At 67.2% G+C, this 27,587-nt stretch overlaps 1 protein-coding gene across 14 annotated transcripts in view; it reads right to left on the reverse strand.

Moving 5' to 3' along the window:
• Nucleotides 1–1,230: 1,230 nt before the first annotated feature.
• The window catches only part of RBFOX3 (RNA binding fox-1 homolog 3), a 145,477-nt gene continuing 119,120 nt past the window's right edge, over nucleotides 1,231–27,587 (reverse strand). For all 14 annotated transcript variants that reach the window (XM_081110364.1, XM_081110366.1, XM_081110372.1 and 11 more), the window contains 11 exons: nucleotides 18,413–18,667; nucleotides 14,032–14,169; nucleotides 12,550–12,603; nucleotides 11,728–11,820; nucleotides 10,368–10,428; nucleotides 8,449–8,502; nucleotides 8,140–8,272; nucleotides 7,550–7,589; nucleotides 6,688–6,764; nucleotides 5,510–5,588; nucleotides 1,231–2,534 (listed from right to left, as the gene is read on the reverse strand). In XM_081110364.1, coding sequence (XP_080966490.1) covers nucleotides 2,532–2,534; nucleotides 5,510–5,588; nucleotides 6,688–6,764; nucleotides 7,550–7,589; nucleotides 8,140–8,272; nucleotides 8,449–8,502; nucleotides 10,368–10,428; nucleotides 11,728–11,820; nucleotides 12,550–12,603; nucleotides 14,032–14,169; nucleotides 18,413–18,634 — 954 coding nt within the window. In that variant the 5' untranslated portion in view covers nucleotides 18,635–18,667 and the 3' untranslated portion in view covers nucleotides 1,231–2,531. The remainder of the gene's footprint in view (nucleotides 2,535–5,509; nucleotides 5,589–6,687; nucleotides 6,765–7,549; nucleotides 7,590–8,139; nucleotides 8,273–8,448; nucleotides 8,503–10,367; nucleotides 10,429–11,727; nucleotides 11,821–12,549; nucleotides 12,604–14,031; nucleotides 14,170–18,412; nucleotides 18,668–27,587) is intronic.

Raw genomic sequence — 27,587 nt, forward strand, 5'->3', positions numbered from 1 at the left:
TTACATACTGTTTTTGTGATTAATCACTATGCTTTAGTTATGTCCAATTTGTAACAATGACAATACATCCTGCATATCAGATATTTACATGATGATTCATAACAGTAGCCACATTACAGCGATGAAGTAGCCACGAAAATAATTTTATGGTTGGGTCACAACATGAGGCCGCGGCATCAGGAAGGTTGAGAACCACGGGCCTAGGGGCTCCCGACGCTGCCTCCACCCCACCTGCCCTGGCGTCCCAGGAGGCCACGCCCCTCCACAGCGCGCTCCCCGATTGGGAACATCTGCTCCTCACGCCCCACACGTGTGGCCCAGCAGCTCGGGCGGGAGGAGGGCCCCGGCCGGCCGGGCAGGGAGACCCCATGCGGGCTTGGCTTTTCTTGGTCTTGACCGTTCCCCCCAGCGCCTGAGCCCCTCGTTCTGAGCCAGGGGGCTCCTGCCCTTTTCCCAACGTGGGACCGGGCGGGGCGGGTCGCACCTGGGACTGATTTCACGAAGCCCTTTTTCTGAAAGCGCTGGCTCCCCACATACTTGCTGCAGAGGAGGGGACACTTACAGCGGCAATTATTTCCTCACCGTCTGGTGAGCAAGCAAAGTGGGGGCTCAGCCAAGCTCAGCGCCGTGGAGGCCCCCAGCCCTGCGCCCCAGGAGCACGGGCCCCGTCCCACCACCCGCCAGGGCTCACGCAGGAAAAGCCACATGTCGGCACTGAAGCCGGCCCCCGCCCTTCCCCCGCGGGAGTAACAACTCCGAAATACATTACCCGCCTGGAGGTACCCGCCTGGAGGTACCCGCCTGGAGGAAGCGAACAACTCGTCTGCGAGAAGGCTCTCCGGCTCCGTGGCGTTGGTGTCGGCCTGCCCCAGCCCCCACGCCCCGGGCTTCTAAGCTCAGGGTCCAGGATCTGCTGCTCCCCCCTGGTCACCTCTCCTCTTCCCCGGGCGGCCACACCCCTCCACACCCCTTCACGCCCGGCCTCCAGGAACGGGACCACTGGCCGGAGCAGAGGGCTCACCTCGCAGGAGCAGAGCCACACCAGCAGAGCTGGGGCTGTGGGCGGATCTTAGTGACCTGCCCAGCACCACTGACAGCAGGCCCCCCACCCCCACCCCAACCCCCTCCGGCCTGGGGCTCAGCGCAGCCAGGCTGCCTCCCGGGACACGCCGCGCCCTCCGCTGCCCTCCACCCTGTGTGTCCAGGGGCTGCCCAATCAGAGAGCTGTCCTGGTTTGAAGAAAGAAATCTTTATTAATAATCTTAATAATAATACTGTGGATCTGAAGGGTCACACCTGGGAAGCATACAGAATGGTAAGAAAGGAAGCCGGCCGGGCTGAGGCCGGGGCGGGGCCGGGGCGGGGCCGGGCGCAGCGGCGGGAGAGGGCCAGCTCGGGGCTCTGTACACGGAGTAGAAAAGGCGGCGCTCGGAACGGGTGCGGATACAAAGTGAGGTGTGGTCCTGCCCTTCCTGTTTTGGGAGGGGGGAGCCATGGTGGGAGCCTGGGTTTTGTGGGGGTTTTTTTGCTATTTTTTGCTGTTGCCCCGACTCCAGCTATCTGCCTGGCCTGGGGCTTTATCCTGTGACCTGCCGTCTGCGCCCCCCTCCCCGCCCAAGGTCTTCCTCCTGCCCCCCGCCCCCCATCCCTGCGCTGGCCTGGCCGTCTCGTCCCATAGCACTGTGACTCCCAGCCTTGCTGTGCAGCCAGGCGCCAGCCCGTCCCTCGGCCCCTCGCAGGCCTGCCCTCAGCAGGTCCCATGGGGCCAGCTGTCCCTCCCCAGACCAGGCACAGAGCCGCCTCCAGACAGGAAACCAGAAACAGCCAGTGGGAGCACGTCCGTGGCCTCCAGGCCCCCACAGCCCCACATTCTCAGGTGCAGGAGTCAGTCCTGGCTGGCTGGCCGGCCCGGGAGCCCCGTCATGTGGAGGGAGGGGTACCTGGGCGCCCCCTAGTTCTGGAACCACGTCAGCCCTTGGTGTGGGGGTCGGACCCCAGGGCTGCTGGTGGGACAGCCCCAGTGGCCTGCAAACGCCTCCCCCAGGTTTGCAGGACACGGGCGTTGGTGGCATGGCGTGAGGGAGAGCTGGGGCCAGAGCAAGACACAGGGTGACTGGGCGTGGCCGGAGCCAGAGCCGGGGAATGGAAAGCTGCCCCCCCCTGTGCCCAGGGCCCGGCCGTCCCCTCCACTGGCACAGTTGGCAACAAAGATCAGGTCCTGCCGGCTCTTCCCCGGGAGGCCAGGCCTCCGCGGGCCCACATTGCGGGAGCGGGGGGCAGGAAGACTGGACAGGAAGCCGCGGGCCCTCCCTCTCGCTCTCTCGCTCCTGGAGGGCGCGGCCGCTCTCCGCCCGCCGACTGCTCTTCGCGCTGGCACGCGGGACCTGGGCGTGGTGCATGTGTCTTGTTTGGTTGGTTTTGTTGCTGCTTGGATCTTAACATCTTTTTTTGTTTTGTTTTTTGTTTTGTGATTTTTTTGTTTGTTTTTTGTTTTTGCCCTTCGCGGTCCGAGAAGGAAACGGTGGACGCTGTCACTACAACAGAAACAGAAAGGGACTAGCAGTTTCCGGAAGCCGCTGCGGGCGCTGAGGACAGGCCCCGCCGAGGGCAGGCTGAGACCTGCGGGGCTGGGTGGTGCTAGGGACGGCCTGGACCCCCAACCACCCCCACCTGTCCTCCTGCCCAGCTCTAGGACCCATCATCGCGCGAGAGCTGGAGTTAGAGGGGACGTCTGTCCCCCAGGGCAGAAGGTGGCCGGAATGGAGGGGCCACAGGGGACCCGGTGGCAGTGGGGCTCTGCTGAGGTGGGCAGGGGCCTGGCTGGCTCTGGCAGGAAGGGGGTGAGGGGGTGGCCACGTGGCACGAGGCAGTTGAGAAGGCGGTGCTCTGGGCCTGATCTGCCCACCCACCCGCAGGGACCAGGCCCGGCTGGCGGGACCCTCTCTCGGGCCCTCAGCCCCAGAAGCTGGTCGGGCAGCTCCGGCAGCACACCAGGCCCCTGGCCCACTCCGCCTTCTCCTGTCACCAAGGTGCGTGGCAAGGGCCTGGCCTGGGTGGCGGACTCTCCAGAGGCTCCCTGGGCTGTAGCTGCAGCCAGCACCTCCTCCGGGGCCCGCGCCCTGGGAGGGTGTGAGCTCACGGGGCCCCCCCTAGATGACCGGCTAACACGCAGCGCTGTGCCCAGGTGGGCGCCACCCGCTCCCTCGGAAACAGACCCTGATCAACAGGCTTTTCTGAGCTCGGGGCAGGGCAGGGGCCGTGGCTCCGGTAAAACACCAGGCCCGGCGGGCCGCGACCGGTCTCGGAGGACAGTGGGAGGCGGGCGCTGCGGGCACAGCTGTGGGCCGCCGGGCCTCCCGGTGGGGAAATTCTTCCTTCGCTTTGGTTTCTGACGTCAGAGGCTAAGGCGCCCCTGAGGCTGGTGTGGCCCTGCGGGCAGCAGGCACTGCCCATACAACGCGATCACACTGGGTCTCAGCTGGTGGGGGGGGGCACTGTCCTGCCCACACCCCGGGACGGTGGCCCGGGCTGGCCTCCTGAGGCCGGCATCTTCCGTGGCTCTTACACCCCTGCACGGGCGTGGGCCGCCCTGTGGGCGTGGCTCTACTGCTAGCTCGGGAGGGTCCTCTGCCCAGCTCGGCCCCGCCCCTCTGCATACTGTACCTGAACCGGCTCGGGGGTGGGGAACACAACCAAGTCAGAATCGGAACCAAGGTCTCAGACACACGGGGGAACCAGGGTCAGACACACACGCCATCGTGGGGGCCCGTCAGCGAGCTGCTGGCCGGGAGGGCGCACTGTCCTCCTGTGGCCGGGCCTGGCCGGGGTGCGGGGTGTGGTGTGAGCTACGGTCTGACTGCCGCTAGGGGCGGGCCTCTTGCTAGTAGGGGGAGAAGCGGCCGTGCCCCCCTCGGCAGAGGCTGGCCTGCAACATCCAAGATGGAAAACAGCCCATCAGTGCCGCCTTCCCGGAGGGGGCGGAGAAGCAGAGAGAAAAAAATTAGAAGGAAGAACCAAAAGAGTAAGAGTGAACCCCCGTTTTCTGCCCCCCTCACGGTTTGCCTGGGGGAGGGTGGGTGTGGCTGTTCTGGCCGCGGGCGGGTGGGGGAGGCCTGGGGCCCGGGCCTGTTTCTGGTGCCGGATGGTCTCATCTCTGGCTGGGGGGGGGGGGGCGGGGGGCGGAGGGGGGGCAGCATCTGCAGCCACGGGCTCCTGGGTGAGGTGTGAGTGTCCTGGGGACTCTGGCTCTAGCCTGGCCCTTTGTTTCCCTTCTCCTTCGTCCGGGAGGTCTGAGCAGGAGCCCTACTCCTGGCGCCCCAGGACTGCTGTGGGGTCTGAGTCCTCCAGATATGGGGGGGGGGGCGGACCCTGTCAGGGTTCCCTGGCCTTGACTTCTCAGACATTCTTGCTGTCCCGGGCTCAGCTCCGGGGCCGGGGAGGCCTCTACAGGAACCTCCCACCCCACCCACCAGTTTTGTCAGAAAAGGCAAGAGAACAGCAAGGGCCAGAAAAGTTGGGGGGAAAATAGAAAAACCTTAAAAAGAAAAAGGAAAAAACCTAAATGGGGCCTCGGAGAGCTCACGAGGGCCTTTAGCGAGCAGCTGCGCGGAGGGCTGAGCCGATCCCGGAGCCGAGGGGCTGGGCGCCCAGCGCAGGGCTCCATCCGGGAGGGGGGCCTCCCAGGGGCTGCTGCCCCGGCTGCCAGCACTCCCCGCGCCTGCTGGGGTGTCTGAGGCTCGTTAAAGATCAAAAACGCAGAGCAAAGCCCGGGAGGGCGTCATCAAAACCAAAGGAGGTGACGACACCCCATGGCGCCGCGCCCCCCCCTCACCCCCAGGCGTTTTCATCTTTGATGCTGGACTCCGCTAGCTAATGCCCCGCCGGGGACAGCCTGGGGGCGGCGGTCAGGGGCAGGTGTCCACGGGAGCGGGCTTCGGGGCAGAGCGGGCGGGGCTCTATGTGCTGACAGCAGGCGCGCACACAGACACACACAGACACACACAGACACACACAGACACACTGGCTCTCAGGGGTGCGCCCGTCCAGAGCTGGCAGAGCGGCCCATCCCCAGGGAGGGCCTCCAGGCAGGAGCCGGGTGGGCAGCCCTGTTCCCCATCCACGCGAAGGAAGGCACAGCAGGGGGGCAGGACGGGACCACGGCACGGACACACCCACACGAGGGGGCCCTGCCTGCCTCTGGAGCGGCTGCGGGGAGGGCTGGTGGGTTTCCTGCGGGAAGGGAGGCCCCGCTGGGCTCCAGGGCCGCGCCAGGACGGTCAGGGGCCGGACGTCGTCCCTGGGCAGCTGCCCGGCAGGGCACACCCGCCTCCTCCTCACTCCACGAGGGCACGAAGGGCCAGTCCCCACCCCCAACTCAGAGGCACCGGTGCTCCCCGCCACCAGGCCGAGGCCCTGGCCTGTGTTCTGAGTGGGTCTCCCCAGGACCTGCCTGTGTCCCCTCCCCCCTCCTCGCTCGGCCGCGCCCAGGCCGGCCCGCCAGCCTCCTTACCATGGTCCCGATGCTGTAGGCGGCCGTGGGGCCGATGGGGTGGTGGTAGGGGTCGGCAGCTGTGTAGACTCGGCCGTAACTGGGGAGACAGCACGGGGAGGGGTGGGGCGAGGGGGGCAGGTGAGGGGGGCACTGACCCCCACCTCTTCCCAGGCATTTCCTGAGCACCTCCCGGGCGGCGGGGTCCCTCCCTGGCACACCCTCCCCATGGTCCCCCTGCCTGCTTGGAAGGAGGGGGTGGCCAGAGTGCCCGTCCTGTGCCGACCTGGGGGGACCTGCCCTGTGAGGTGCCCCGGGACCAGAAAAGGGGCCTCACCGCTCGCGTGGAGGAAAGACCCCTGGAAAGGAGGAGGCCACGTCCGGGGAAGGGGCTCAGAGGTGGGAAGGTCCGGGGACGCGGGGGGCAGGGACTTGGCCACCAGGAGGGAGGTGGCCTGTGCCCCTCTGTGACCTTCCTCTCACTCAGCACATTTCGTGGGCGAAATGCCAGCTTCTCAGAGGCTGGGCGGGGCCGGGCGGGGCCGGCCGTGCACCTGACACACACCTGAGCCGAGAGGCTGCGAGGAAGGTGTGGCCTGGAGACGGGGTGCCGCCTCGCACCGGGAGGGAGGACCAGGCGGTCCCCAGGCCAGAGCCGCCCCGTGGACACGAGCAACGCTGCCCTCCTTAGAGTGCGGCCATGTGCCCTTCCCCAAGCGGCTCTGAGGCCAATGGGCTGAGTGCCCACAGGGAACGGTGCCAGCTGGGCCACGGTGGGGGACCCCTGGACCTGACCACAGAACGCACAGCGCCCCCCCGCCCCCAACCCCTGGGCGGAGGCCACTGCTCTCAGAGTCACAGCCCTCCCCACCTGGTCCTGTCACACAAGAGGCTGTGGCCACAGCCGCCTTCGCCTGGAAGCACCTTGGACCGAGGGCAGGCGGGCGGGGCCTCCAGAGCTGGGGGAGGGGCTGTCTGCTCCCTGAGAACTGGGGTCCCCCGCCTCCCCGCCGTGATGCAGGGAGTGATGACAGCAGCTGTTTGGGGGTCTCCAAGCCCATTCAGACCTGCTCTCCTCTGTCCAGACCCTGCGCCCACGTGGGGAGCCATCCCCAGGCCCCTGAGCAATGGGTGGGGCTTCTGGTCTGTGGGATCCCCGCCTGAGGGCCCGGAGCGCTGGCTCCCCGTCCCCAGCGTACCTGTCGCTGTAGGCTGCTGCTGCTGCTGCTGCTGCCGCTGCGGCCGGCTGGGCGTATCTGTAGGCGGCATAGCCTCCCTGCAGGGCACAGGGGAGGGGAGGGCACAAGGGCTTAGTGGGGCGGCCACGGCCTTTCCACCCCTCCTGGCTGCTAGCCGGTGCGGGCTGGGGGCACCTGGCTGGGGGCCTAAGGGAGGCCCGCGGACCGCACGGTGCCGGGGGGGGGGGTGGGGGGCGTCCCGTCATGCGTTCATTCACTCATCCTTCTGGCGTTCCACACACACAGGTGGGCGCCCACTGCATGTCAGGCTGAGTGCGAGGCTGTAGCACCCCTGCCACAGGCCAGTGAGCCCGAGGGGCATGGGGAGCCCACGGCTGGCTCTGGGTGCCACCCTGGCCGCGGGGGAGGGTGGAGGACATGAGCGCCGGGCATGCCCTGGCACAAAGGGGTGTTGTGTTGGGCCAGGTCTGTGTGCGGGGTGAGTGCGGCCCCACGAGGCGGGGAGAAGGCCCCCCCCAGGGGTCTGCCCAGGGGCCCCTGCCTCCTGGCCTCTCAGGCCTTGCCCCTGCGGCTCCTTCAGGGACCCCGGTGTGCTTAGGGACACAGCCTTGCACAACGGGAGGCATGCGGTGGCTCATGGGCTGTTGGGAGACACCTTGCTACTCCCGGCGTGGCTGTGTGCGGCCCCAGGGGTGCAGTGCCCTCACCCTCCTGGGTTCTGAGAAGGGGAGAAGGGCAGGGGTGTGGGGCAGGGGAGAGGAGCCGGGTTAGCAGGGCAGGGGGGGGGGAGCGGGCAGGGACTGAAGTCGCTGACGGCTCCTGGAGGGGAGCTGGCCGGCCCCCCCCTGGGGGCGGCACTTACATAAATCTCAGCACCATAAAAGCCGTCCTGATACACGACCCTGGAAGCAAACGGACAAGAGAGTGGTGGGAACGCTGGAGAGGTGACCGGCTCCGGAGGCTGCGGAGGGAGGGGGCAGGGTGCCAGCCCTGCCCATGGGACTGGCATTTTAACAAGCGTTTGCTCCAGTGCCCTGTTTGGTATAACAATAGAGTAACATCCTTGCCGTCAGCTCCTTTCTCCCACAAACCCAGGGGCCTCGGCCCACCTTGCTTACCCCGCCTCCCCGCTGTACCCCCGTAGCCGGGCGCTCGGCCCCAGGGACAAGGTGCAGCTGGGCTCAGAGGGCCCACCGACCTCCGGGGCCAGCCAGGACCCCACTGCAAACATCTGCTGCGGCCCCAGGTGTCCCATACATGCCAGTGACCTTTGGCTCCGGGGCGGGGTGGGCCTGGGTCACTGCCCATCACAACGTGGCTGCAGTGCCAAGATCTGGGGGTTCCCTAGCCCCCGCATATAGGCTGCCTACCCCGTCTGGTTGCCCCAGGCCGCCCTCCCCACACCCCTGGGCCTTTCTCCACGCCTCCCTCCCGGGGCTCCCAGGTACTCACGCTCCATACGCGGGGATGGGGGGCGGGGGCGGCGCAGCCCGGAACGTATTGTACACGGCCCGGCCCCGGCCCCGCAGGTGCGCGCCCCTGTAGGCCACGGCCGTGCCCGTGGTGGGGTAGGGGAACCCCGTCACTGCGGAGAGCGGGCGGGAGAGTGGCAGTGTGAGTGGGAAGGCAGAGATAGGGTGAGGGCACCCCATGCCCGGCCCCAGGCCCCGACCACGCCCCTCCAGACCACGCCCCCGCGCACCTGGCCACACCCACCCGGCCACGCCCCCACCAGCCCCCTCCACTGCTTCCGCTTTTTACCTGCATAGAATTCAGGCCCATAGACGGCGCCCACCACGGGGTTGAGCTTCCAGCCTAGATCAGAAGCAAGGAATCCAATCACCATCTCCCCTCCGCTCCCCTCCGCACACTGCACCTGAGACCCCCCCCCCAAGGGCGTGGCCCCTCCCTCTGCAATCTGGGCGGGTACAGGAGGTGGGACCCCCATCCCCACCCCTGCCTCTTCCAAAGCTGCAGGCTCTGACTGCTCCCCAGTCACAGGGGCCGGCCCACTCCCCACCCAGGCGGCTCTGGGTCTCCTTGAGTTTTCCTAAATGATGGCCCTCCCTCCCAGCATGCCCTGGGCCTCTCCTGCCGGAAGGGCACCAGCCCCACACCCTGGGGTCTGCGATCCCCACAGCAGGATTAGGGAGGGAGGGGGGAGCACGGTGTGTAAATGCCTGCAGGCCCCCGCGGGGATGAGGGATTCGGGGGGCATGACAGAGCCCCTTCCTGGGGGTGCTGTCTCCTGGGGCACCTGGCTGCCTTCCTGGAGGGTCAGAGACTGAGAAAGGTGGCCGGCCTCTGCCCAAACCTCCTCCCACCTCCTGCCCCAGTGTGTGTGTCCCAGGACGAGCTCCCAGGGCCCCTCTCCCCAGTGCTGAGTCCTCTCCCGCTGTCCTGTGTCTGTCCCCAGAGCAGCCAGTGCGAGGTGCTGGGGCAGAAGGGCCTTTGGCTTCAAATAATAATGACAGGACAGCTGGCCCTTCCCAGGCACTTTACAGCGTCCTGCTGTTCAGAACCCCCCCCACTGAGATCGGTGGCCACCCTCCCATTTCACAGATGGACAAGTGGAGGCCGAGAGGTGCTGCAGCCTTGTGCCACAGAGCTGGTGTGTGCCAACCCGCTCCTGCCACTCCCTGGCCCCCAGCCGTACCCTCACCAGCCTCTCCCTCCCTGCAGCCGGCCGTTCTGGGCTGGCTGCTCCGGCTGCCTCCCTCCCACCAGGGACCCGGGCACAGCACAACCGAGACCTCCGGAGGAGACCAGCCGCGTTGAGTGGGCTCTGGCCCCAGGCATTCAGACAGCGTGCCCACTCTGGGCAGTGGCCTTGCTCCTCCGGGGCCATTGTCCGCACTGTCCGTGGGCCGCCGTCACTGGTCCCATCACAGACGGCAGACTTTGTGTCTGAACGCTGCTGCCGGCCAGGAGCCCATCCACCTCCGGGGAGGAGGCAAGAACCGTCTGTCTCCTGGGGAGACCTCCAGGCCCAAGAACTGGGTCTCTCGGGTGAGGGTCCACGACGGAGCAGAGTCCCAGAGGCAATGACCCCAGCTGCCTCCCCGGCTCCGCCGGCGGCTCTTCTCCGCCCTCTCGGAGGCCGGCCTGCGCCTCAGGTGCCCTGGGCCTGCCGACTCTGGCCCAGGGCACCGTCAGGGGCCCCGGATCCGAGGCCGGGGCCCACCTGGGCGGTCCCATGTTTTGTGTTAACGGCAGCACCTGCCCAAACGGGGCGCGCTTGTTTTCCGCAGCGAACTCCCTCACTTCTCTCCGCAGCCGGCACGGGGCATCAGCCCTTCGTTTCCAAAGAGGCCCGGCCCCTCCCGCTCGGCTCGGGGCCAGGTGCACAGCGGACGGTCCGGCGGGGCCTGCAGGACTCGCTCTGGCGGCCTCAGCCTCCCAGGACTGCCAAGGCCCAGCTGCCTGCCCTTCCTCACCCACTCAGCACAGCACCTCCAGCCAGGCCGCCCTCCGAGCTTGGAAATGAAACTCCGGGAAGTGGCCGCTGAGCCACTGTGCGAAGCCTGTCCATGTGGCCTCGGGGTGCCACGCACGCCTGGGGGTGCCGCCCCCCCGCCCCCCGACAGGGCGAGCTGAACATGGAGGCACCGAGCACCCAGGGAGGTCAGCCTCCAGGGCCGGCGGTGCCCCCACAGCCTCCCGGGCCCCGGGCGCCTTACCGTTGGTGTAGGGGTTCGACGTCTTCTTGTTGGTCATGACTCGGGCGGTGGCGTTATTGACCTGCTCAGAGGCGGGGAGAGGGGAACATTAGCTTCCGTGGGGCCATGGGCCACCCCAGTCCTGCTCTGCGCTTCTGCCCCCCGCCCCCCACCCCCGGTCCTGTCCCAGGGCACCAGGCGGAGGCACAGGAGCCGCTGCCGCCAGCCTGGCCTCCCCCCCCCCCCTCCTCTCTGCGGTGCTGCCGCCTCCAGGGAGCCTTGGCCACCCCCCAGCTCTGGCTGCTGCCCGGCCCGGCCTGGCCCTGGCTCAGGCACTGGGTCTGGACCTGGCTCTTGACCTTCACACGGCTGTTTCACAAGCCAAGTCCCAAGGTCACGGGAGACGCTGGCTGGTGGCCTCTCGTCAGAGCCCCTCGGGCCCCTAACAGACCTGCCCCAGGGCAGTGTCCACCCCAGGAGGCCAAGGGCGCCACGGCGGCCACCCCTCCCGGCCAGAGCTTCTGATGTGCCCATGGGAGGCAAGGCCCGCAAGGGAGGGGCAGGCAGTGCCATGGGTGATCCTCCTCTCCAGGCCTCTAGGCCCGGTCACTGTCCGGGACGGGAAGGGGCAGGAGCAGGAAGAGGAGGAGGAGGAGGAGGAAGAAGGCCCCCTGGGAAGGGAGCAGAGAGCAGGCTGGGCGTGGAACCCAGGAAGGGGCCCCGAGTCAGCCCTGGGGGGCCTTGGGCCACAGCCCCAGGTGCCAAGGGCTGGGCCAGAGCCTGGCCAAGTCAGGGCCCCCACTCCCCTGTCCTTGGAACCCTCCCCCCAGACCTCTCCAACGGGCTGTGTGCTGGTCGCTGAGCCCTCCCTCCCCCTCCCCTGGGTTTTGTGGTGGACCTTGCCTCTTCCTGCTGCTCCTCTGGGCTGGGTCCCCATCTAGGCCCTGGCCACTTGCTGCTGACCCCGTGGGGTGAGGGAAGGCAGCATGCGGGGTGGGGGGCAGGAGGCAGCTGATGCTCCCTGTGAGGGGCGTCGGGGACCAATGGTCCCTTCCAGCTGGAGGGCAGACTGGCCTGGCTGTGGTCCTTGGAGCTGCCAAGCCTCACACACACAACTTCTGGGGTCCTCCCAGGGTCTGGCTGACCCCCCAGGTGGGGGTTCTCGTTCAGGAAGGAGAGACAGATGAAAGGAGGGGGGACCTTGGGGGAGCCTGACGTCTAGACCCACAGGACAGAAATGGGCTGGGCTCTGGCCTCAGTGTGGCCCTGCCCTCCCCCCAACTTCCTGTTCTGGGGGGTTGGGGGGGAACCTGGTCTGGTGCTCCACAGGGTGGCAGAGAACTGGGTGGGGTGTCACCCCACAGCACACTTATCTGAGCACCTCAATTTTCCGTCCCTCTACGATCGTCCCATTCAGCTTCTCCCGGGCTCGGTCAGCATCTGAGCTAGTTTCAAAAGTTACAAACCCAAAGCCCTGTGAGCAGAGAAGGACAGACACGGGGAGACACAGGATGAGAAGGAAGAAAAGGAGGGAGGGGGAGGGCAGGGGGAGGGGGAAGAGAGGGGGAGAGAGGGGGGTTGAGTTGGCAGAGTTGAAGGAGAGACTGCAGCCCAGAGGACTTTCTGGTGCCACCAGCCGGGGCACAGGGGGGTGCCAGGGGGGTGTGGCCCAGGCGGGGCAGCCTTTGGCTTGGCCTGGGCTTACCACCTGGGCTCTCCCAGGGGACAGGCCAAGGCTGCCAGGGACACTGTCCAGTCCTGCCAGGGTCCAGGCCTGTCGCCCTAAGCCTGGCTTTCAGGACCTGAGGGGCAGCCCTACCACCTTCACCCTAGAAGTCTGGGGGGGGCAGTGTCTTCTCTCCCCAAGTGGGGAGCAGGGCTCATCTCTGCCGGGCACCCTCCCTCGTCTCCTGCCCCCCCCCTCCCCCAGCCTCAGGCTGACCCCGGCAGGCCCCGCCCCAGGGCGGCCCAGTGTGGACAGAGAGGTCCCGGCAGCTTAGAGAGAAGGAGGCGGCAGCAGCGGCAGCAACGACAAGAACACAGACATGGGGTGGGGGTGGAGGAGGGCATACAGGCACCCGTGTCGCTCAGGGGTCCTCGGGCGGGCGCGCAGCTCTCCAGGAAGGGGACGCACATGTCACACGCTAGCCTGGCGGCCCTACAGCCGGCGCTGTAATGGTGGCGGCCTCTGGGCGGCACCCACCTTGGAGCCCCGCTCGTTAAAAATGATCTCCACGTCTAAAATTTTTCCGAATTGCTGCAGAGACAGAGAGGGAGTCGGGGGGGACAGGAGACGGTGGGTGAGGGCTGCTGGCGGGCAGCCTGCTCCCCGGACACCCTCACCGCTGCCCCTCTGCCCGGCCCCTCCCTCTGTGTAGCTGGGGGACAGGGACGCCCCCTGCCTTCTTCTGGAGCCAGGACGAGGCCCGTCCACAAGCTGGGTCTGTGCTTGGTGACAGGAGTGCGCCGCGTCACCGTAACCCTGTCCCTCCCTGCTCTGCCACAAGCTGCTGGCCGCCCCCCTAATTCACACTAATGGGTAAAGGACTATGGGAAGGCCCTTCCCCACAGGAAGGGCTGGGAAAGAAGGCACCACGGCGGGGCCTGTGTGGCTGCTGGCCGTGCTGGGAGGACCGGCCTGGGGGCACCGTGGTGACTGGACCCCAGGCCCCTCTGCCCGACCGGGACACACTGGCCAGGGACCCGACTCTGCCTTCCCCTTCCTGCCTGCTCGCTGGCACGTGAGACCATCAAGCTGTGACCAGTCCCCCCCCAATGACAGTGAGGTCCCGAGGCCTCCAGTGTGTAAAATGACGGGGCTCCCCTTCACCCCAAAACATCCCGGAGGATGGGTCACAAGGCAACCCCAAGGCTGCCACAGAGAGGGAGGTGCCGCCCTGAGCAGGGGCCGAGTGAGAGCTGGCGGGCAGCCTGCAGGTCCTCCAGGGCCGGCGAGCTAAGGGCAACCTGGGGCCCGGGGCCCGGGGCCCCGAGACTCTACGCAGCTGCTTTACGTGGGGCCCAGGCCCAGGGGGTTTGGCAGCTGCTCGGCTCCAGGGCCAGAAGCGGTGGGTGTTGGGGGGAGGGCAGATCCTCATTTGACAACTCCAAGTCCTGTACCCCCCGGGGCCCAGGCAAGTGGCAAATGAAGTGACCGCGGGGCTCCCTGCGGCTGGCTGGGCCCCACGGCACGACCTCGGGGACAGCCCCGGAAGGACACGGTCTGGCGCTTGCTTCCCGTGGACTGTGTCTCGTCCCATAGCCCATCCCCGGAGCCCGGAGGACGCAGCCCAGAGAGGCCGGGTGCCCGGCCCCTGCACCCAGCGGAGGGAGCAGGTGCCTGCCGGCGGGGCAGGGCGCCCTCTGAGGAGACGGTCCTGGAGCCCGTGCCAGAGACGCAGCAGCTTTGCTGCCTGCTGGGTGGCCTGGGCCTGGAGGGGACCCAGGAAGTCCGAGGGCAGGAGGAAGAGATGGTGGGCCTCCCTCGCCCGTCCGTCCGTTCCTCCCTCCCTCCCTCCCTCCCACAGGCTCAGGTCGGGACTGGCTGGACCAGGAGGAGGAGGTGGTGGGCCTCCCTCGTCTGTCTGTCCGTCCGTCCGTTCCTCCCTCCCACAGGCTCGGGTCGGGACTGGCTGGACCAGGAGGAGGCGGTGGGGGGGACAGGAATGGGGCCGCACACACTCACCCCGAACATTTGCCGCAGGTCGGGGTCCCTGAACCGGAAGGGGATGTTGGAGACATGGAGCCGCTTGGGGAGCTGTTTCTCTGTGGGGTCGGAGGGGTGGAGCGGCTGGCTGTCCGTCTGTGCCGCCTCGTCTGTCTGCTGTGGGGAGAGGACGGGGGGTGAGGGCCTCTCCAGCTCCATCCCACGGGGGGCGGGGGGAGCTCAGAGACCAAGTCCTTCCCAGCCCCTCGGACCCTTCCTCCCGGGGCTGGGATCTGCCAGGGAAACGGCCGAGACGTTCACAGGACACGGCCCAGCGTGAGGGGGTCCCCTCTCCACTTGGCCCAGGCCTGACCGTGGTCCCTCAGCTCCAGGGACCATCGGGCCTCAGGGTCCCACGTGTGCCCTTTCCCGACGGGACCATTCAAGGCCTGATGACAAAGTGCATTTCCGAGCCCGCATCCGGGCACACACATCCCGCCCCCACGGGCACCTGGGCACTGCCTCTCAGCACTTTGGGGGCCACGCACCGTGACCAGTTCCGTCCCGTGTAGCTGGTCCGCACTTCGGACTCATACACTGTTTCAGCAGCGGGGCCCGAAGGCCCGGCCTCAGGAAGCAACGCGGCCGCTAAGGCGCCCCTCCCTCCCCAGCTCCCCGCGAGGACGGCGCTGGGTGAGGCATCGCGGTGTCTGGTGGGAGCAGGCGCTAGCCGAGGGGACGAGGCCCCGCCTGGGCGACTTCTCCAGGGACGGGAGCCAGCTCACCGCCAGGCCGGCCTTTAGCCGGGTCCCTCCCTGCAGACTCGCCAGTGCCAAAGGCGCAGTGGGTGCTCCATCAACGCTGCTGGGTGATGAGTGGCCGCTGACCGAGGTGCCCGGCCAGCTCACCGGGACCGGGACGCCAGGGCCCGAGGCCCCCTGTGTGCCACCCACGGGGACATGCCAGAACCGCCAATGGCCGCCGATACTCGCCCTCCTGGCTCTGCCCACGGGTAAGGCAAGTGGGGGCGTCACCGTCCAGCAGCCGTGCTTAGTGGTGACAGACAGGACGGTGGACAGAGGCCACGGGGCTCCTCCGTCCCCACCACCCCAGTGGGGGTGAGCTCAGCACCGAGGGGATAACAAGATGAGAACATAACCGCTATTGCCTCCTTCCCTTTCTTGTCTCAATTCGTGCCTGTCCGCTCCCCCACTCCCCATATTATTTTGGGGTCGCCCCAGTGCACTGCTCAGATGCATCCTTGTCGCGGGTCGGCTTCCCGGACCCCTGCCTCCAGCAAAGCCACCCTGGGCCTCCTGCCTGGAGAGAGCGCAAGCAGTGGGCAGGTGCCCCAGCCCTCAGGGAATTTGTTCCAACCCATGGCTGTGGCCTCGCTTGTGGCCTGGAGGGAATGCAGTGCTGACCTCGGCCAGCAGAGGGCAGAGGTTCACTTGGCCACAGGCCGGGCTGGAGCCGGGAGCCCTGGGTGAGGAGCGCGGGGAGGACCACAGGAGGCGGAGGCCACCGTGTCACCAAGATCCAGGTCCCCCGAGGCCCCAGGGGAGCAGCAGAGGGCGAGGTGGGGAAGGGGGGGCGTGGGGACGGAGGGCTCCGCGTGCGATGTGCTGAGCAGCCCCGGCGGTCATGGCACACTGGCTGCCCGCGGAGGTGAGGCCGGCCCACCGTTTATCACCGCAGCCCAGGCTCTCCCCCCTTAGAACACTCTGCTTCGGCGCCCACACGCAGGGGGCACGGAACCACACCAGCCACACCCCTGCCTCCGCCGCTGGTCCCAGGCGCTTGGCTTCTGCGTCCTCATCTCCGTGTCAGCTGCCCTCACCCCCTCACCCTCCGAGGCCAGGAGCACAGAGGCGGCCACCCTCCCAGGAGTCTGCAGCCCCCTCCGCCTGGGCCTCCCCAAGGCCAGCACGGGGGGCAGGCGCGGGCCAAGAAGGTGCTGGGCAGGGGCCGTGGGCCCAGGGGCCTCGGGCAGCAGATGCAGACCTGTGCCCAGTGCCGCCATGAGCGAGGCTCGCCGACGTGTGACAGGATGGAGCGGGTCTTGCAAAGCTCCTTTCTCTGCAGCCCCCCCGTGCCCTCACCGCTCCTTCAAAACCTCTGTACTTGTGTGATGGCCGCCAGCCGGGTGCCCGATGTGGCTCACCCCGCGGGGCGGCCCGTCGGCCTCGGAGGAGGCGTGTTCCGAGGGCGGCCTCCAGCCGTCCGTGCACGAGGACCTGTTCTGGGGTCCTGGGCAGCCCCTCCCGGGGCAGAGCTGTGTGTCCACTGTGGGCCTGGCCGCACGCACGCTCCGTGCCCGCCGCTGCCTTGGCCAAAAGCACGAAGATGACGAGGGATCCACACACGGGAGAGGTGGGTCTGGACAAAAGCGGGGCTCATGCAGCCTGCGCCCGGGCCCCCCGATCCGAGCACAGAGGCTCACTGAGCTGAAGGGCCTCAGAGGGGACCGGGACCGGGCCGGCTGACAAGTGCGCAGGCGCCCAGCCTTCAGGTGGCGGCTCCTGGAGTGAGCAGGACGGGGCGTGGTCCCGGCTCCCGCTGCGCCCGAGGCGGTGGCCGAGGCCTCCGGCAGCTCTGGGTCACCGGCTGTCCAGCGACGTCCCCCGCACTGCTCATTCGGCCGGGGCCTGGGGAGGAACGGCCTGTCCTCTTGGTCCCCAGGCGGACACCCGCAGAGCCTGGCCCCTCGCAGGACCTGGAGCCCCGGCCGGAGGAAGGAGGGTGGCTGCATCCCGTAGGCCGGGCGGGTTCCCGGGGAGCCGCTCAGCTGGCGCAGCGAGCGCCTCCCCTCTCGGTGGGGCCTCCCCCCGGGGACACCGGGGTCCCCCAGGGCACGGACTCTCGCAGCCAGAGGCCACGGCTGGCCCCTTCGACTTTCATGTCCGTGACTGGTGAACCCGACGGTCATCGCGGGGCAGGGCCGGTCACTGCTTCTGCGCCCAGCGCGCTCGGTGCCGGCACACGGTAGGTGCCCACACATACCCGCCCGCGAAGGCAGACTCGCCGTGTCCGGTCAGGCCGCGTCCGGCCCCGGTGCCGAGGAGGCCGGGCTCTTTCTGCCGCACAGGCCTCGGGCATCGGCCGCCAGCTGCGCTCCGATCCTCTTGTCTCCCACCGTGTCCACTTCCCGGGCGAATCCGGGCTCCCCATCCGTCTGTGAGGGGGTCACGAGGCCTGACCAGGCGCCCCGTCCACCACAGTCCGTCAGAAAGAGGCCAGCGGCCGGCAACGCGCTCCCGGCGAGCCCCCTGCTCCGCTCACCTCTTCAGAGCGCGGGTCATGGGGCTGCGGCGTCAGGAGCAGGAGCAGCGGGAAGCGTGGGTGGCGCCCGGGTCTGCGGCCCGCGGGCCGGCCTTCTTCCACGGCAGGAACCCTGGGCGTCTACGAGACTCCGCACCAGGGATGCGGGGCGCCGAGTTGATGGCTTCCAGCGGCTCCGCTGGGCAACGCTCCAAGCGGGAGGAAGGGCCCTGGCTGGGCCCCAGGCGAGGGTGCAGTCCAGCCCGGGGGTGGCAGGGTGGGCTCTCCCCCCACAGAGCTTGACGGTGCTGTCCGCCAGGGGAGGACAGGTCATCTTTGGATCCACGCAGCACCTTGGGAGCCAGACTGGGTCAGGGGGAGGGCTGAGGGCATGTGGAGGGGGCACCCATCGGAGCCGCCAGGGCAGAGCTACTCCTGGGCAGCTCGGAGCTGCTGGCCCCTTGCCCAGCCCGGGCAGCCAGCGCTGGGGTGGAGCCAGCAGGGAGGTTGGGTGGCCCCATAGCCCCAGCACAGCCGGGGGGGTGGGGGGGACCTGGAGACCAGGGGGAGTGCAGGACGGGTCAGGCAGGCTGGGGTCTCAGGGGTGGTCTTAGGAGGGTGGCCGGGGGGCAGGCTGAGGTCTCAGGGGGTCTCAGGAAGGTGGGGCCGGGGCAGGCTGGGGTCCTGGTCTCGGGAGTGGGGCGGGGCTCAGCCCTCACCACACGCTCACATCGGAAGTGCAGGGCTCAGCCCTTTCTCCTCCGGCTGCATTACAACCACATAATTGAAGCTATCTGATTGGAGGGCAGCCAAGCAGGTAGATTACAAGTGATTAGAAATGAGAGGAGTGCCCGCCACCGAGACAGCGCTGAGGCCCTGGGCTCCTCTCCCGCCGCCAGCCCCCCCACTCACCCCGCAGCACCAGGCGAGCCCAGGCCGCCCGTGTCCCTAGCTTCCCATTCACGGCCACTGGCAGCCGGGACACGCTCCCTCTCCCAGGTGAGGCGAGGGCCTGCCGGACCTGGCTCAGCAGGGGCCACCGGAGAGATGCTTCGTGTGAGGACCAAGCGCTGCGAGGCTGGGACCCTCACGAAGTCTCCTGCCCCTCCACCCACGGCCTGGCCTCGCTTCCTGAAGCTTGGTCTCGGGGGCCCCTTACCGGCACTGTCGGGGCCCCCGCCATGGGCTGCGTGCTGGCTTCGGTGCCCGGCTGCTCGGGGTGGGTCTGTGCTGGTGTGTACAGGGTCAGGCCGTGCTCCGGGGGGACCGGGGTCTGGCCCGAGTAGTCCTGTGTGGGGTGCGGCGGGGGCGGGGCGTACTCGGCGGGGATGCCGTTCTGTGGCGGAGGCGGGTACTGGGCGGGGGGGTAGGGCTGGGCCATCGCTTCAGGCGGAGCCGTGGCGTCCTGGCTGCCCTGTGGAGGGGGAGAGAGGGAGAGAGAGAGAGAGAGAGAGAGAGAGAGAGAAGGCTGGTTAGACTCCCGGGAGGGGGGCGCGGCCCGGACACTGCCCCCAGGAGCTTGTTGGCGTGGACTCTGCCCACCCCCGAAATTGGGGTGTTGTGGGAACCGGCGATGTGGGGCATAGACGCAGCCTGGACGGAAGTCCCTCAGCCTCAGAGGAGGGACTGGAGTCCCTTATGGTGTCGGGGGGCGGGGGCGGGGGCTGGACTGGGGAACGGCCGGCCCGAGGGTCGTAGGAGCCCTGAGAATCCTTAGGTCTGGCCCTGCCAGGGCATTAGGGGGGCGTTGATGAAATGTGTGACCGAATCCAGCAGGCTGGTGTTACCGTGGGTAATTCTGTGTGGCCCGAGGATGACTACAAATACCCACATGGCCCTGGGCAGGAAAAAGGCTCCCCACCCCCATGCAGATGTGCCCCGAGGGCCGGCCCGCGGCAGCCCCTCTGAGCAGGTGAGGCGCTCTCTGGCCTTCTGAGGTGCCCCAGGCGACAGAGCGCCCTCACCTGTCAGGACAGGTGCCGAGCGTGAGCAGCCCCGCGGTGTGGCAGGACCTCGCACAGGTGCGGACAGTCGGACGCTCACGACTCCTCTTCTCCCCGCGCGGGGAGGACCCTGTGCGAGCTCCCGCCACCCCCTTCACGCCGACCCGCACGCCTGGCATCTCCTGTCCACCTGCCCCGGGAGCCGTCCGGGCGCTCCTGCCAGAGAGCGTGCTGGGGCTGCCCACTCAGCCACGACGACTCCCGACGCCTCCCCCTGGGCGGCCGGGGCGGGCTGTGGGCCTGCAGCCAGCCCATCGGAGAGTGAATTTGGACGCTGACCCGGAAGGCGAAGAAGCCACTGTTAGGGTGCGAGGTGCCCAGAGAGGCCGCCCAGGGCCACGGGGAGTCAAAACCCCCACTGGGGGCTCCACCGTCAGGCCCGGGGCCCGGCCCCGCAGCCGCCTGCCCACCTCCCTGCAGGTGGAGGCCTGAGGGCCCCCTGCTCCCCAAGCTCCAACGCCAACCTCCGCATCTCAGTGCCGGACCCCCCACCTCCTGGGGGACCCCTGACAGCTGGTAGGCAGAAGTCCTGTCCTTGTCCTCTTCCCTGGTGAGGGTCCCCTCCCTCTCTCTGCAGAAACTGGGGCAGCGTTCACGCTCCTGACCTGGGGAGGGAAACACGCACGTGCACACACACACACACACACGCACACTCACACCCAAACGCACGGCACACACGCACACACGGCACACATGAACGCACGTCCCATGCTAGAGGTCCCCGTTTCATTGTTCCAGAGTCACCTGCAAAGCCCCATGCCCACTGTTAGCAAACGTCTTGGCGAAGTCCCCAGCTCCCAGTGAGGTCAGCGGCGCGGGTGGAGGAGGGGAGGGCGGGGCAGGGGGAGCTGCCGGGTGGAGGAGGTGAGGAGGGAGGAGCAGGAGAGCTGGAGGAAATTGTGGGGCTGAGGGTGAGGGTGAGGCGGCCCATGAGATCAATTAACTGATACATATTTGATTAGAACTTGCGTTAACTTACATCTTCCCAGCGCCCCCTCCTCCCAGGCTCCGAGAGAGGGAGGCTCTCTCACCTGCTTCCTCTCACTCACCCCGACTTCCCCAGTCCCCTCTGGCCTGGGTCCCATTCCGGCCGAGTGACGCTGACACACGAAGATGTCGGGGGAGGTGGCACATGGACTCAGTCCTGGGGGCCCAGGTCAGGCTGCCCCCGTCCTGTGGCGAGTCTGGCTGGGTTGGGTTTGGTCCTGGGGTGATTCCGGCCGTGCTTCTAGGCCCGCTGGGCAGAAACGGCGTGAGTCACCCGAACATCTCCAAGGAGGGGCCTGACCCGCGCATGCCCACAGGGAATGTGTGATGATGGGGAGCCCAGGAAGGGGCTGGGAGAGCCCTTGGCACACTGCAGTGAGGAAATGGCATCGGGTGACCTGCCCAGCGGCCCCGCTGGTGATGCAGGCAGGGCTGGTGTTATATCTGCGCCCAAGAGTGGGGGCCAAGGTGCGGGCCTGGATGCAGGCTCCTGGGGTGCACCAGCGAGTAGGTTCCCCACGGAGCATAACTGAATTTGAAAAGCATGGCGTGGTTTCCAGAGGCGATGAATCAGCCCCGGGTGCTGGCCAGGCTCACAGCCCAATGTCCTGGCGCCTCAAAGAGCCAGTGGGGCCGGCCCGGAGGCGGCAGCAGCTAGGTCAGCGGCTAGGCCCATGGGTGCAGAGAGGGGCTGTTTTACCATATAAGCGGTCACAGGAGAGTTTTTGTGGACAAGCCAAAGTCTGAGATTCAACTGGGGCTGCCCTGGGTGGAGGTTAGAGCCCTGGATGAAGGTCTGGGCCCCGGATGGAGGTCTGGGCCCCGGATGGAGGTCTGGGCCCCGGATGGAGGTCTGGGCCCCGGATGGAGGTCTGGGTCCCGGATGGAGGTCTGGGCCCCGGTTGGAGGTCTAAGACCTGGATGGAGGTCTGGTCCCTGATTGAAGGTCTGGGTCCCGGTTGGAGGTCTGGGTCCCGGTTGGAGGTCTAAGACCTGGATGGAGGTCTGGTCCCTGATTGAAGGTCTGGGTCCCGGTTGGAGGTCTGGGTCCCGGTTGGAGGTCTAAGACCTGGATGGAGGTCTGGTCCCTGATTGAAGGTCTGGGTCCCGGATGGAGGTCTGGGTCCCGGTTGGAGGTCTGGGTCCTGGTTGGAGGTCTAAGACCTGGATGGAGGTCTGGTCCCTGATTGAAGGTCTGGGTCCCGGTTGGAGGTCTGGGCCCCGGATGGAGGTCTGGGCTCCGGATGGAGGTCTGGGTCCTGGATGGAGGTGTGGCTCACCACTGAGTCCGCAGCACCTGACAGGGCTCAGGCATACAGCAGGTGCTCAGAAAATGCTGACTGTGGTTGTGACCGCCACAGGCAGACGGCTGACGAGAGCCTGGCCCTGCGTTCAGCAGTAAAAATATGATACTTCATGTCCCTGTCGATACTGTGACCTGGCAGTCGCCCCCCACGGAAGGCTGGGCGGGAAGTTACCTGCCCCGGTGCCCGCGGCCAGACACGCGGGGCTGGGCTGTGAACACAAGTCGTCTGGCTCTGCCTGGGGAGTGGGGCTGCCCCGGTCGGGCTCCAGGTCCCCTCCCGTGTCCCCGCAGGAGGACGAGGTCCGGGAGGCGGGCTCTGCGGGAGGCTGGGGAGGTGCCCCAGGTGGCAGGAGAGAGCAGGCCCGCAGGAGAGCCCGCTGCTCGCGGGGAGGGAGGCTGGAGGCTGCAAGGTGGGGCGAGAATCCACTGCGTGCGCGCTCCTCCCGTCCCAGCCAATCCATCCTGCCCCCCGCAGGCAGCTTAATATCTTTTATTAATTAGGGCCGTCAGAAGGCGTGTCAACCCCGTATTACTTCATCCGGGGCCTGGTGGATGAGGCTGGGGGTGCCAGGGCAGGGGTGGGGGGCCGGAGGGAGGGTCCCTGAGGAGGGCCAGGCTGGGCCTCAGACCACCCATCTCCTGGCGGCTCCCACACGGCTCGGCTGCCCCGGCGTCGCCCTCCCCGTCAGGAGCTGCTTGCGAGCACCTGCTGTGTCGGCCCGCAGTGCACCACCCGGCCCAGGCCCTGCACAGGGGTTCTCGGCTGAGACTTCCCTCTCCCCACGGTCCCCTCCGTCCCGGGAGTGCGCAACACCTCCCCCGGGAAGCCTTCCAGGCTCTCCGCACCCTGTGACCTTCATTCTGCTCCCCCACCGTCCTTCCCTGCCGCTGAGATGGCGCCTGCGTTTCTAAGCAGGTGGGCTTCGCGGCACCTCTGCGCTCCCACTTGGTGGGGCGGAGGCCACAGCGTCGGGCCCAAAGCCCCCTCCCAGGGCCTGTGAGGACAAAGCCATGGGCAGCGGCTACGGTGCGTCCAGGGGGAGGCGTGCCAGGAGGACCCCCGTCCGACCGCGGGCCTGGAGCACCTCTGCCCCGAAAGCTGCCCCTCCATCTTCATGAAGGAACGTGGCCTCCATTAGCAAGTGGAGCAGGGTATCAGGCACGGTGCCCAGGATGAGGCGGGCAGGCCGGGGGTGGGGATGGGAAGTAGAATGGGCACCAGGGCACCCCTGGGTGCCACCCACAGTCTGGGCCCAGTGGCCTGAGGCTCCAGACGCCCTGCCTTCCTCCCACGGTGCCCTGTGGCTGCTGTGAGCTCTGGGGAGCAGCTCACGCGGAAGCCGGGCAATGGAACCTGGGAGTAAATTTCCTGGCAGCCAAGCTTACATAACGCGTCCCACAGTCAACGCCGGGGGGCGGGGGGGTTGGGGGGGGGAGGAGGGATTGAGATCTGGGTTTATCCTCAGTTGGGACAAGTCCCCTGGCGGGGACAGAGCCCTTGGCGGGGACAGTCGCGTGTGGCGCCCACAGCTGGACACAGTGGGGATGTGGGCGTGGCCCATGGACCAGCAGCACCGGCACCGGGAGCTGTTTGGGTGCAGGCTCGGGGCTCCTGGCCCAGCATCTGTGACACAGAGAATGGTCCCTACTGACCACAGACCACAGACGTCCTGGGAGGGAAAGGACCTGCCCGTCTGCTGGCGCCCTGGCCGCGCTGAGGCCGTGGGCCTGGGACCCTCGCTGGGGTCTGTGGCTTCCGACGGAGCAGGGAGGAGCGTCCATGGGGTGGGGGCCACACCTGGATCCTGCAGGAGCCCCGAGGAGGGACTGTCCACCCTGCAGACCGCAAGGCCGGGGGGCCCGGTGACCAGGAGCAGGGAGGGGCACGCCCAGCCAGGCCGGCCTGGGAGGACAGAGCTCAGGAGTCAGGAGATGCGCCGTGGGGACCCTGCCATGGGCGGGCCTGGCAGTGACAGTGCAGAGGGGGCCGGAGGAAGGACGCAGGGGCTGGCTGCCGAGTCCACAGGGGAGGCCCTGGGCGGCCCCAGCAACCGGCCAGCTGATTCCGGAACATGCCAGCGGGACTCTGCGTGTCCTCCCGGGATTAGGTGGGTGACCCCGCCTGGCCCCGTCAAAGTGAGGGGGGCACAGAGGGGAAATGAGGCCCGAGAGCCTGACTCCCTGTGGCCCTGGGCGTGTCGGTGGCTTCCCGGGCCTGGGATCACACCCTCGGGGAGGGAGGCCTATTCCCTCACCTGCTGGCACCTCTGAGTGCCTGCTCTGTCCACAGCCCCGCGCCAGGGCGGCCAGCCAGCCGGGGAGAGCGCGGCCCAGCCAAGCGGTCTGTCAGCAGCATCGCTCTCACCTACAGTCCCTGTGCACACACGTTCTCACGTGCATTCCCTGTGCATACACGCTCTCAACTGCAGTTCCTGTGCACACACACACACCCACATTCTCTGAATACACATGCTCTCACATACATTGCCTGTGCACACATTCACACATACATTCCCTGTGCACACATGCTCTCACATGCATCCTGTGCACATATGCTCTCATCTACATTCCCTGTGCACACACTTCACACACACCCACATTCTCTGTGCACACATGCTCTCATATACAGCCCCTGTGCGTGAGCGCACACACACATTCCCTGAGCACACATGCTCTCACATACATTCCCTGTACATGCATGTTCTAATATACATTGCCTGTGCACACATGTTCTCACATACATTCCCTGTGCACAGGGACATGCCCTCATTATAGTTCCTGTGCATATACTCACACCCACATTCCCTGTGCACACATGCTCTCACATACATTCCTTGTGCACACACACACACACACTCCATGTGCACACACACTTCTGCACATGCCCACAGCCACATGTGCTCACCCCTGCCACGTGCTCACCCCTGTCCCAGGTGCGGCCGCACACAGTGTGCGGCAGGGTGCTCAGCCTGGGCACTGCGGACACTGGGACCGGCCATTCTGTGTGGGGACCCCCCGCAGGGTGTCCAGCAACACGGGCTCTCCCGGCTCACGCCTGCAGCATCCCCAAGGTCACAGCCCAGCTGTCAGCTTGCACCGCCACGCGCGCCCGGCAGGGGGCAAAATCACCTCGGGGGACACTTTTGACCCAGGCACCCCTTCCGCTCTCCGGTGGCTGGAACCTGCCTGCACAGCACCCCCCACACCCCCGGCCCCCCAGGAGACCTCCATTCCCTGTGCGCACCCCCTCACACACACCCCCGGCCTCAGCCCCTCTTCTGGCCCCAGGCCCGGCAGGCACCGGGGAAGCTGGGCCGGCGGAGGAGGCAGGCGGCCTCGCTTCCCGTTTGGCGCCCGGCTGGCTCATGGCGGAGGCGAGCGCGATCCAATCTTCGGCTGATTAAATGTCCCTCGTTAATGAGCTTCTTTAATTAATGAAGTTTTTGGGTCTGCTCCACTTGCGGCGCTGCAGCCGCTCTGCCTCCTCAGCACAACGCCGTTTCCGCGGGTAATTGAGGGAGCGGCCTTCCTGCCGACGCTGCACTTTGCTTTGCTTAACGCCCCCCTTCAGCTCGGGGCTGACAGCTCCATTTTTAAACATTTCTTCTCCAGAAGCCACGGCACATGTGTGCCGGCACCTACAGACGGCCAAGGCCCCTGCGCCCACCGCCCCGTCACGGCAGCACATGCACACACATGCACACGCGTGGGCATGCTCGCGTGGTCCCAGGTCATCTCAGGGGACCCAGAGTGCTCTCGACCCGCGCGCGCACAGGCACACGCTCCTGCACGGTGCCCTTGCGTGCACACAACACGCCTGCACATGGGCCCTCACACTGTGCACGTTCACTCCTGCGGTCACGCTCGCCCACACGCCATGTCTCGCCGCATCCAGCTACCGTGTGCACCCCCCACACACCTCGCCCACACCGCACACAGGGCATGCGCTCTCACAGTCCCGCCCGGTGTGCGCTCACACCCATGTCCACACTCACGCCTCCCACGTGCAGTGCGCACGCACCCAAACCACAGAGAGCCAGCCCAGCCGGGGGAGCGAGCACAAGCCCACGCAGGCAGGCCCCGCGCAGGCAGGCCCCGCGCCCCTGGCAGAGCACCGGCGCCCACTGCCCCGCCTGCTTGTTGTCCAGTGACCCTGCTCGGCTGCCACTCGGCGCCCGCCCCGCTGTGCCCAGGTGCCAGCTCGGGCTCCGGGGCCTGGAGGTGATTGACTCCCTCCCACTGGCGCCCGAAAAGCTCCCTGAATTAAAGACATTCATCTTCTCCTGCTGACGAGGCCCACAGCGCACCCAGGAGGCCGGGCGGTCAGGGGTCACTGCTCCTCAGACCGGGAGGGGGACGAGCTGCCCCCCGACTCCCCGCGGGTGGGGACAGGAGCGGACGATTCCTCAGGCCCAGGACTTGACCCCAAGGCAGAATGGACCTTCCGGGACCAGGCGAGGCTGCGGCCGGGCAGGACCGCACTCGGCGGGGCTGACACCCGGGGGGCAGGCACGTTGCCTGTACAGCTGTGTCCCCGATGCCCGAGGGGCAAGGCACACTGCGCGCTGAGCACCGACCACGCACAGGCACTGTCGCCTCACAACCACCCTGGGGGTGTTGTCGTCCTTGACGGGGAAACGGAGGCCCAGAGACCAGGCTGAGCTCCCACAGCTCAGAGGCACGGCCACCGGCAGCCCCGGCCGTGCTCCCCGGACCAGCACCTCCAAGGCGTGTGCTACGGAACTCCAGGCTTCTGGAATGTTCTACAAAAAGGTCCCTGCCTTCCTGCCGCCAGCGCTTGGGCCTCCCGACTCTCTAGCTCCCGGCTGCAGAGAGGGCTCCCGCCGGCCAGTCTCCTGAGCGTCAGCGTTCACTGACCCGACTCCACGTCCAGCTTCCTGGTCGGCCAGTTGTTTGGGTTTTGTTTGTCTTTTTAAAAAATATATTTTTATTGATTTCAGAGAGGAAGGGAGAGGGAGAAACAGAAACACCAATGATGAGAGAGAATCATGGATGGGCTGCCTTCTGCACGCCCCCTGCTGGGGATCGAGCCCACAGCAGGGCATGTGCCCTGACCGGGAATCAAACCCGGGACCCTTCAGTCCACTGGCCGGCACTCTTTCTACGGAGCCAATCCGGCCAGGGCCGTTGTGTTGTGGTTTTTCTGTTTGTTTTTAAAACTGATTTCATTACACTCGTGGTCAATTCCCTCTTTCTGATCCTGAAGTTGGAGTTACAACACAAGCAGCCACAGTTGGGTCTCTCTCTTTACAGACTCAGAGAGGGTGAGCACGGGGCCCGAGGTCACACAGCGAACCAGCAGGTGAGGGTGGGGGGAGCAGCGAGGATGCGGCTGAGCATCCTGAGGTCCAAGTCCAGGAGGGCCACAGCCCGTGCCGGGTCAAGACGGCCTGAGCTCCGGCCCTGCGAAGCGGAGGGTCCCGGGGAGACCCTCCCCTGCCCGGCCGTCTGTCTCCCGTCTGTGAGGCCGGGATGGGAACAGGGCCCCCCTGGGCGGCCGGACGAGACAGCGGCGTCACACGGGTCAGCGGTAGCCCGGCCGTGTCGAGGCCTTGCCTGTGAGCGCTGCGCCGGAAGTCAGCGTGTTTGTGACGATTCCACTGCCCAGGGCCGGGGCCTGGGAGAGCCGCCTGCTGCCCACCCGCCCCTGAGGAGGAGAGACACGGAGGCGCGGGGCTGCAGGCCTGGCGGGTTCTGGCCGCCGGATCTGAGTTTGGGGGAGCGGGGGAGGGAGGGACGCGGTGCTGGTGATGACGCTTCAGAAACACTGCCCGATCCAGGGAAATTAAATATCGCAGCTTTTAACGGGAGCCGCGCCGGAGGCACAAGCTGGCAGTAAATAAGGACTCGGTTTACCACCGTGACACTTCCATTTAACAACCCCGCACCTCATCTGTAATGACTCCCAAAGGCGGGGAAGGACGGCCCTCCCGCCCTGGCTCCTCACTGCACCCTCCCCACCCCGAGGTGGGGCCGCGGTGGCCGTAACCCTGTCTGGGAGGTGGGGGGTGGGGGTC

This window comes from Myotis nattereri (genome assembly GCF_964212035.1).
Source record: "Myotis nattereri genome assembly, chromosome: 16".
NCBI lineage: Eukaryota > Metazoa > Chordata > Mammalia > Chiroptera > Vespertilionidae > Myotis > Myotis nattereri.